Raw genomic sequence first — 10,468 nt, forward strand, 5'->3', positions numbered from 1 at the left:
AGGCGGACTCTCAACCACAGCGCCACCACGGAAGCCCACCAGATATACTTTTGATGAACAATAGAAACGAAAGGGAGAGGTATCAAGGCTGGTCTTTTCTGGCCAGTGATGTTCCTAAGCATCTCGCATTCAGTGATGAGGAATGAGCTTCTGAGTCCCCAAGGAGGATGCTCATGGCCCCATTTACCTTGACTCTTCTATGTCAGATCCAAGACAAGTCAATGACCACGTGGCAAAACATTTGTTTTCAGTGAACTTTATTTCAAAATCATTGAACAATCTGATCATCCTTCCTCATTCATAAATATTCCTTTTGAAATGATCTGAGCTTAAATATTTTCAGGCTTAGTGAAAGGACTTGATATAAAGACGGCACACTAGCCCAAATGAAATTGGTTCCATAGATATAGAAGACTAGGATTTTTCACAGACTCTGCTGTTTCTTGGCCCCCTTGAATTAAATTAAATAGATTAACCCATCAATAAATAAATAAATAAATAATTAAATGGTCACTCATCAGAAGCTGTGTGCAAAGGACATAGGATTTCTCTGAACCTAGTGTGCCATGGTTTCTGCCAGGCTGGCTTTGAGTGAGTGGAAGAGGTGAGAGAGGGCTGGCTCAGTGGTTGGGGTCTGAGGACGCGCAGAAGCAGCGTGGGAAGAGTGGGGTTATTCCCGCCGGCTGGTGGGCAGGAGGTCTCGTAGCACGAATATACAGAGGGAAGTTGGGCATTGATTAGACAACAGTGAAGTTCAGGCTGCAGCCATGCTCTTCGATTCCCCTTCTGCTAGCCCTCAGGGTCATTCAGCCCATATGGACTCTGGGTACAGCTTCCTTTAGGGAGAGATGATTTCCATGGTGAAGTCAGTTATATCATGGCCGCCTTTGGAACGTCCTAGGAAGATGGGCTTTTCTTCTGCTTGAGAGGTGCTGATGTACCAGTTGGGGTACAGGGCAGATTCAAATTCGACGCTGTTCTTGATTTCTGTCTTGTTGAAGACAAATCGCTTTTCCATCTTCCACTTTGGGTAAGTTTTGGGGTCTACCTCCTGCAGCAAAACAGAAATAAACATTTTCATGAGGGCAGGGACACAGACGCTCTACTCTGATCTGGACAAAGATATTCTCTGGGTCGGCTAGAGAGAAAATGGATACGAAGGTCACAGGCCCAGGAGCCAGACTCCTGAGTTATCCTTGAGACCCCAGGTTTCTATGTGGTGACTGAAGGTGTCCCTTATCCTCTTCTGAAACTTAGCATCAAATGCTAGGTGGGAATGTTTTTCAAAAGTGAAAATCAGATTAAAGCTCCTAGGCGTATCTGTTTGCAGGGACTTTGCTGTATTTTCCTCATGGCCCTGTGGCTAGAATGACTTCAGCTTGGAAATGAAGCTTTTGCTGGGAAAGCGGGTGAGGGGAGGTGTGATTTTGGGAGAGGGTTGGAAATGATGACAGGTGACTGGTCCCCTGAGCAGATTAAGTTCCCAAAACGTCATCTAACAAGTGGAGCAACCCTAGCACTGTATGATCTGTTGGGTGGTCACAATGGCAAGACACAAGAACATCTACATGATGATTTAATTTTCTGTGGTGGGAGTGAAAGTCACATGCATTTAACACTTACGTTAAACTTATTTACATCTATGCAAAATTATCAAGTAGCTCTGCTCCCAGAGTTTCTAAGGGGAAGAGGTAGTTGTCTTGGAAGAAAGTGATGGCTAGGCGTCCTTCAGAGGAGCCTGAGAAGGGCCTTCAGCCCCTGGTACCCACTCACCTCCAGCTGCAGGATGGGCCTATCGCCTTTCATCACACAAGACAGGTATAGATTCTTTTCCTTGAGGCCTAAGGCCACAGGTATCTTGTCGTTACTTTCATCTCCTTGCACGAAGCTCATGCAGAAAACCACTGGGGGGAGGAAAGGGGTCTCATGGTTAGGGACACACAGCACTGCAGGGACTCTTACAATTTAGCATCCTCTGCGGAAACCCACACCGAGGTCCCTATGGCTTAACAGACAGGGTAATGGGGCTTCTCACAGATCATAGCAGGTTCAGTTGGTTGAAACAGGTTTTTCCCCAAAGAAGGTCTAGGGGCTTCTCAGAGCCTCATCACAGCGGCAATGAAGAATCAGGGGGTCTGGTTTTTAGAAACTGCAGAAAGTCATCTTGTCCCTGACGGGTGATGTGTCCATCCACAAGAGCACAATAATTTGATCAACGTGAAAAGCGAGAAAAGAGAGAAAGCTGGGTCCCGGAAAAACATCGGGCACGGATCTGTTTCGGGAATGTAGAGAAGGAAGTGGGAAGAACTTGGGAAAGGAGCTTAGCTGGGAAAAGTGGCTGCAAAGAGAGACATGCATTTTTTTTTGGCGGTACACGGGCCTCTCACTGTTGCGGCCTCTCCCGCTGCTGAGCACAGGCTCCGGACGCGCAGGCTCAGCGGCCATGGCTCACGGGCCCAGCCGCTCCGCGGCATGTGGGATCTTCCCGGACTGGGGCACGAACCCGTGTGCCCTGCATCGGCAGGCGGACTCTCAACCACTGCGCCACCAGGGAAGCCCGAGACATGCATTTTAATCTCCCTTAGTCATAGCTGTCTGACTTGGAGGCCCCAAGGTCACCCTCACAGTGCAATTCTAAAGAAACAGGGCTGTCTTGTCTTGGCTCACACCAGCAAGCTTTCCCACAGTGATGCCTCTCTCCAAGGTCAGCAGCCTTGGAAGAGAACTGCCTGCTTCTTTCAGCTGCCCCCTGGACCGCAGCCACGGTGGCAAAGTGCTGGGCAGATTCCCACAACCCGTGGGACCCCAGTCTCGAGACAATTGCCAGTGACAGTCGAGAGATATGAGCTCCTGCTTGTCAGTAAGGTTTCCCTCTAAGGAACCATCTGGTATTGGGCCGGAAAGATGTTAGGGGCGAGGGGGCGGGGCTGGGCATGAGGCGGGGGAACAGATTATCTCCTCACCATTCTAGTTTCAACTGCAACAACAGGAAGAAAGAACCCACGGGCGGTTAGGTCTTGTCCATCAAATGACTCCTTTCTAAAAGAAGCACTGACGTGGCGCTACCATCACATGACTTGAGTGAACAGTGGTCCTGAGCGTGCTTGAGCCCCCTAATTTCTCAGAGTCACCTCTCTTGCTGAAAAATAAATGCGCTAAGGGACTCGATCTGGTGTCCACGCTAGGACCCAAACAAAAACATATCCTTTATTGTATGTTATTTCACTGCTGTCGATCATTTGCCTTAATCATCTACTCTGTTGAAAGTGTAGAGAATTAGCAAGCTACCAGGAGGTCAAGAAAAGAAGCAGGGTGTCCCCAGGTACCTTCTCGGTTCATATCCCGTGCGAGGAGGTGGAGAGCCTTCAGCACATATGGGCTAGCCAGCACCAGGGACTTTTGGTCTCTGTCCTGGAGTTTGCAGGTCAGCGACTGCACAGCCGCGTCACACAGAAGATCATCGTCGTACGTTTCAAAGATGACAGGCTCTAAAATGTGGAGCACAGACGTCGTTTAGGTGGAAACTCAGAGGGGCAGGCCTGGTGCTGTGAAGCAGCAGAATTTGGTTCCTCCGAGGATATCTGAGCACGCACAGTCAAAGTTTGATTATAACATTGGTGGGCAGGAAGCTGGGGTGCGTCAGAACACTGGGCCTGGCACCCTAAGATTTGGGTTCAAGCCTCAGCTCTATTGCTGGCTGTGGATGGGCCATAGAGTTACTTATGTAAAGTGGCAGCGGCAATAGAACTGGCCCAACAGGGATATTCTGACACTCGCAGAAGATACATAAGTGAAAGCCCTCAGAACGATTGGGTGCTTTGCAAAGATCAGTAGTTATCAAGGTCCTATTTTAAGAATAGTTTCAACAACTAAAAATGAGACTAAAACCATCACCAAATTGGATTTTATACAGTCGTGTCTTGAGATGTTACATTTTGGGTACCATTTTATGCGTGACCATGAATATATTCTGGAAAAGCTTCCATTCTTAAGATTAATAGCACTATTACCCAGTTACACCATCCTTTCAGTAAAGAAGAATTCCTTAAAAAATCTTTTAAGTGAACAAATCGATCTGATGGAAGACAAAAAAAAAAAAAGAATGGTTTCAACTAAAGAGACGATTAATTGGGTTTCTAGGTGTCTCTGTTTGCCTCTCACTGCTGGGCCTTCTACTTTTAAAGGGTTTCAGCTTTAGGGAAGTTTAGTTGACTGTTGGGTTACGGCCTCTGAGAAGGAAATGACCAGCAATCTCGTGTCTGCCCTCAGCCCTCGTTAGGTACCTTCTTCAAAGATGAGTGAAAAGATGCTCCTCAGGCCATCATCCTGGAAGGTCTGTGAGCAGGGGATCTTCTGCAGCTTCTCCACAGCCACGATGACCGACACCACATGCCTGAAGCTTTTGTTGTAGAGCTGGTGGGAGATTTGCAGGTGGATGCTCTCATCTCCCGTGGAGCTGAGGTCCAGGTGTTGGACGCAGCACTGTAGAGAGAATAAGGAAGTCAGCGTGGGAAGGTGCTTGTGCCAGAAAACTCTGGTTTTGACATGAGAGAGGACGAAGGAGGGGGTAACAGAGCTTCTAAGGATAAACGTTCATCTCTCTGCAGCCCAGAGAGGTTAAGTGGCTTACCCAAGGGCACGTGGCAAGAGAGAGGCAGACCCAAAACTAAAACGTTGGCTTTCTGATGCCCTATATGGCATTCTTCTAGAATAAATACCATTTCTACCTTATCTCTTTTACACATGCTCCACCTAACTATAAACTTATACCTTCTTACACTTTTGATATTTTTGTAAATCTAATGCACTAACACTATGTAGTTAATTTTTCATGGCAATGATGATCATAATATTTGCAATACATCTATGCTCAATCAACAATTATTCTTTTTTTTTTGCGGTACGCAGGGCTCTTGCTGTTGTGGTCTCTCCCGTTGTGGAGCACAGGCTCCGGACGCGCAGGCTCAGTGGCCATGGCTCACGGGCCAAGCCGCTCCGCGGCATGTGGGATCTTCCCAGACCGGGGCACGAACCCGTGTGCCCTGCATCGGCAGGCGGACTCTCAACCACTGCGCCACCAGGGAAGCCCAATCAACAATTATTCTATACAAGTTTTTTTTTTTCTCTCAAATGCTCCCTCATAAATAACCTGCCAATACTTTAAAAGTGGTTACTATTCCTGAAATAGGTTCCCATTTCCACCTTATTCAGAGAACCTGTATAACTAACTGCATTAAGGCTTAACTGAGGTTGCTCCCAAGGCACGATAATGGTTTAAAAGCTTGAAGGACAGCTAAAGAGACATATAACAGTGCAGAGGAAAGCTGAGTGCGAGATAAGTTCCTGCCCAGAGCAGAGGCCCCAGATGAGGGAGAGCCAGGCTCCTGGAAGAGACAGTGGAGGAGGGCCGGGTCGCACCCCACCCAGGGCCAGAGAAAACCAGTTACGCTGGTTTTAAAACCTTTAAAGAGATGTGCTTTTAACAAGACGGAGACTGGATGAGGAGGCTGGAGGAGGCTGTCATGAACTAAAAAAGTAAGAGAGAAGTAGCTGCCTGCTAATCTGTACAAGTGCATTAGCTGGGCTGATGGCTGGACACCCTGGGAAAGTTATCAGGCCTCTTACAGAAGAGAAGAGCCAGCTGGAACATCAGCAAGGCTCTCCGTTAAGATAAGAGTCAGAGGGCTTCCGTGGTGGAGCAGTGGTTGAGAGTCCGCCTGCCGATGCAGGGAACACGGGTTCGTGCCCCGGTCCGGGAAGATCCCACATGCCGCGGAGCGGCTGGGCCCGTGAGCCATGGCCGCTAAGCCTGCGCATCTGGAGCCTGTGCTCCGCAACGGGAGAGGGCACAGCAGTGAGGGGCCCGCGTACCGCAAAAAAAAAAAAAAAAAAAAAAAAGAGTCAGAGAAATACTCCTCTGCTGGGATAGACTTAGCTCCTGCTGACAATATTTCAGAACTGAAGGTTGCAGGATGCTAGGGTCTCTGACGTCATCCAGCTCATGAGCCTTATTTTTCAGATGAAGATCAGAGGGGTAAAATGACTTGACCAAGATCCACTGGCAAGTGAATAATTTTCTTGCCACTCCCAACTAAACTTTTTCTGTACATCATCTATGCCCTGTTATCATAAGCTCCACCCCAGGGAGCAAAAAGCAACTCCACCCTTAAAGGATGCAGACACGTTCATTCTCAAGATCATCTTCTCTGGGTCTCAGAGTGTGACTTAAGTGATAAACGTAGTTTCATCACTCTGAGGGCTAAAAGCCTCTTCTAAAAGGAGAATCAAATTTGCGTTGGAGCCTGGACCGTCTTCCTAACATGAAACAGCAAACGCTATCTCCACTGTAATTCCCCCTCACCCTCTGCAAGCATGGCCACCATCACCAAGCCTCAGTGAACCACTGTGGTGACGTGGGAGCTGCGTAGTGGCCAGCCTGCGTCTGTCTCACTGGAAGAGGAGAAAATCATTTGAACACAAAACTCCATAGGAACAAGGTGGACCCCTTTCCTTGAGTCTTTCCCATGTCAGAGCCCCTTCATGTGTTGGGAGCTAAGCCCACGGACTCACCTTCATCTGTTTGGGGCCGTCAGCCTCAAATAACAGGTCATTCTCGTCACTGTAATAAAAACAGAGAGATTGTTCAATTATGTCTCCTGGACAAGATTATTTTTCCTTCCCTGCAAACAGTCTTCACCGTTAATAGGAAACTGCAAACAGCATGTTCCTTAGGGCTGCCTGAAGCTGCCAGGTTCCGTGGTGATATGCAATGGAAAAGCAAATGAGGCAGGGCAGGTACCCACGTTGCTCTCTGTTGGATGCTGAGACCTAACTTCCAGCCCAGTTAAAATCCGAGCTTTCTGTCTCATTTAAGCCAAATGTTGCAAGGGATCCCCTGTATTGTCCACTTGACACCTTTCCTTCCTGTTTGCCCTCTGCAGGCTGTCCCTGCAGCAACATCTAGATGGCCTATGGGGCCCAAGGCCAGACTTATAGTGGGAAATTAGTCTTTAAACCAGGTTTGCCTTGGAACCCTGCTTGCCACTGAAAGAGGCAGTTTGGTGGGGCAAATCTGGTCTTCAAGCTCAGATGACACACTCCACTCTTGAGAGGGGAGCCCTGTTCACATTACTGGTATCAATTTTCCCACTGACCTGTAGTAAGCCATCACTTCGTTGGTGGGTTCAGGTACCGTTGCCATGGCTGCTTCAGAAACCTGTGTAGAGAGGAGAAAATGAGTGACCATTTGCCACGCCAGTCCCCACGAGGGCTGCCTTCACACGTGAATTGCCCTCAGCATCTAGTACCTGGTAGGCATGCAAAGAAGCAGTCTTTGAACGCATAAGTGAATGTGTGAAAGAGTCATCCTTTGGGTCCAGAGTAGAGCATTTGCTAAATCAAGCCTAAACCAGGAGTGGATTTATTAGGAGACCTGGGGCAGAGGTTTGATGCTGAGCTCTCAGACAGCCGCTGCGAGATAAGCAGTATTAATCCGCAATATTTTGCAAGTTATGGCGTTATAGTACATCTGGCATTTGTGCAAAAAGCCCAGCCCTCAGGCCCCGAGAGAAGGAGGGAGGGAGAGGGGAAGGGAGGGAGAGAGGGAGAGAGTGGGTGGGGGAGAGAGAGAGAGAGAGAGAGAGAGAGAGAGAGAGATTCCCTTAGGACCTAGTCATAAGGAAGAATTAAAGTGGTACCTGGACAATGAAGGCTGCCTGGAGAGAATAGAATCCCGGAGTGGCCTGTTGTGTCTCCAAGAGGTATGCTGTCTGCCAGTTTCTCCCTCACTATTTTATGGCCTTCAAAAGCAGAAGTGAGGAGCTAAGAAATTTCCCGGTTTGGTTAACTGATTTCACAACCAAGTTAAAAAAAAAAAAAAAAAAGAGGATGGATGGGAACTTCTGGGAGAGGGTAAACTGAAAAAATTCTCTAATCCTTGGAAGGGCAAGTGGTAGCAAACTGTGACATATTTTTGCAAATGTGTCATTATGCAAATATATGTTGTTTTTTCTGACAACTATTGTGCAGATGATGTCAATCAAAAATACTGGGGTTTCCTAGGTTAGAAGGACGTTTTAATTTAGGATCTCTGGGGTAAAGTGGAAGACACGCGGAGAGACACACATACAAATGCTCCCTCACTCTTTGCACATAAGTTTAGGAACCTTCCCACTTGGAGATGGATAAATGGGCCTAATGAAGTAACAGTAACCCTGCCAGTTCTGCACCCAGCGTGCTGTTTTCTACCTTGGGGGCTCCGGGTCAATTACTGGGGAGTAATTACTGGGAGCCTCTGGGGAGACACTTGATCTTGCTAGGATGAAGCAGAGAAAACACAGTAGTGCAGGGGTTCAGGCTCCAGATGGGGCTGGGGAAACCTTGGAGACAAGTTCATCCAATCCATTCAGACCAGGTGCTTGTACCCTAGCCAATTGCATATGGAATCTCCATCAATGTTCGGTGAACGGTGAAACGAGCCTGGATTGAGAACATATTTGAAAAGATTGTGAATAAGTCAGGCTTCGTGATCACATTCCCTCTTTAAGATGCAGAGATGTTTTTTGCCTGAAAGAATTTTTTTCTGTTAACTCTGAAAAGTGAAAATTTTTACAAATAAGAATATTCAGGGCTTCCCTGGTGGCGCGGTGGTTGAGAGTCCGCCTGCCGATGCAGGGGACATGGGTTCGTGCCCCGGTCCGGGAGGATCCCACATGCCGCGGAGCGGCTGGGCCCGTGAGCCATGGCCGCTGAGCCTGCACGTCCGGAGCCTGTGCTCCGCAACGGGAGAGGCCACAACAGTGAGAGGCCCACATACCACAAAAAAAAAAAAAAAAAAAAAAAAAAAGAATATTCAGCTGAGGCTATATCCCTTGGTAAGTCCAGAGTTATTAGACTTTGTTTTTTTCTCTAGCTTTATTGCAGTGCAATTCACATATAACGTTGTATAAGTTTAAGGTGTACAACATGATGATTTGGTATATATATATAAAAGATTACCACAATGAGGTTAGTTAACACATCCATAACCTCACACATATATATACATATACATACATATACATATGGTGGTGAGAACATTTAAGATCTACTCTTTTAGCAACTTTCCGCCGTATGATACAGTGATACAATATAGTTAATAATAATCACCATACTGTACATTAGATTCCCAGAACTTATTCATCTTATAACTGAAAGTATGTACCCTTTGACCAACATCTCCCCATTTCTCCCAAACCCTAGCCCTTGGCAACCACTATTCTTTTCTCTGTTCCTGTGAGTTTTGCTTTTTTTTTTTTAAGATCCCACTTCTAGGTGAGATCATATAGCATTTGAATTTCTCTCACTTATTTTACTTAGCATAACACCCTCAAGGTTCATCCACGTTGTGACAAACAGCAGGAGTTTCTTCTTTTTTATGGCTGAATAATATTCTTTTATATACATATTGTATACCTCTATATAGAGATATATATCTCTGTAATATAGTCTGAAATCAGGAAGTGTGAGGCCTCCAGCTCTGCTGTTCTTAAGGTTGCCTTGTCTCTTCAAGGCCTTTGGTGATTCCATACAAATTTTTGGATTGTTTGTTATATTTCTGTGAAATATGCCATTGGAATTTTGATAGGGATTGCAATGCATCTACAGACGGCTTTAGGTGGTATGGACAGTTTAACAATATTAGTTACTCTAGTCCCAAACATGGGATACCTTTCCATTTATTTGTGTCTTTGATTTCTTGCATCAATATCTTATAATTTTCAGTGTACAGATATTTCACCTTCTTGGTTAAATTTATTTGTATTTCGATGTTATTGTAAATGGCATTGTTTTCTTTATTTCTCTCTGGGTATTTTGCTGTTAGTGTACAGAAATGCACCAGACTTTGTTTAACTCAGACACCAGAAGAGTGCCTGCCCAGGGTACTGCCCCAGGGTAGCCCTAGAAGAAGGAATGAATGACCGGGTCAAAAATGGGGCATGGAGTCTGGGAACGGTGCCTTCTCTAGCCCCTTTGTCACATCAATATTATAGCACTTATTATAGCACCGAATCGAAACCTGGCTCACTTACCTGGTTCCCTTAGGAGGCTGTGAACTCTTCTAGAGCTGGGCCTAGCACAGTGTGTGACATGCAAGTTCAGGCAGTAAAGCTTTGCTGCCTGAATTAGTGAGCAGGAATTTGACAGTGTTTTTACTCAAATAAGGATGTGCTTACTCTGTGCCAAGTCCTGGGCTTGCACAACATGGTTCATGGGAGAGAGTTCCTGACTTTCACAGGCAGGAGGGAAATAGACTCTACCGTGGGCAAGAATGATGCAGTGGCTTCACCAACCAGCCTTCTGATTGGGCTCTCAGTATCTTGATATCAGGAAGGCAGACACAAGAATCCCATCTTTGGGAAGGTATATGTTTCAGAGAGAATCTAAGAGCTGCATCCTGTTCAATGCATCCATTCCTTGGGAGTTTGGG

The 10,468-nt window shown here is 46.6% G+C and overlaps 1 protein-coding gene across 1 annotated transcript; it reads right to left on the reverse strand.

The window, feature by feature from the left end:
- Nucleotides 1–227: 227 nt before the first annotated feature.
- Nucleotides 228–7,831, reverse strand: IL1B (interleukin 1 beta). The gene is made up of 7 exons (XM_067704405.1): nt 7,698–7,831; nt 7,155–7,216; nt 6,571–6,619; nt 4,284–4,482; nt 3,327–3,488; nt 1,774–1,904; nt 228–1,051 (listed from the first exon to the last, which is right to left on the reverse strand). Exons 2-7 carry the CDS (start codon nt 7,199–7,201, stop codon nt 839–841), a joined length of 801 nt encoding a protein of 266 aa, XP_067560506.1. The 5' UTR covers nt 7,202–7,216; nt 7,698–7,831; the 3' UTR covers nt 228–838.
- Between the last annotated feature and the right edge of the window lie 2,637 nt (nt 7,832–10,468).

Source organism: Pseudorca crassidens, chromosome 14, assembly GCF_039906515.1.
Source record: "Pseudorca crassidens isolate mPseCra1 chromosome 14, mPseCra1.hap1, whole genome shotgun sequence".
In the NCBI taxonomy this organism is placed as follows: domain Eukaryota; kingdom Metazoa; phylum Chordata; class Mammalia; order Artiodactyla; family Delphinidae; genus Pseudorca; species Pseudorca crassidens.

Bases quoted from the DNA above. Each gene is read 5' to 3' on its own strand.
- IL1B (XM_067704405.1), bottom strand. From the start codon at position 7,201: ATGGCAACGGTACCTGAACCCACCAACGAAGTGATGGCTTACTACAG. The intron at 4,483-6,570 runs GTGAGTCCGTGG...TTCTCTCTACAG, and splicing joins ACGGCCCCAAACAGATGAAG to TGCTGCGTCCAACACCTGGA. The intron at 3,489-4,283 runs GTACCTAACGAG...TCCACATTTTAG, and splicing joins TTCACTCATCTTTGAAGAAG to AGCCTGTCATCTTTGAAACG.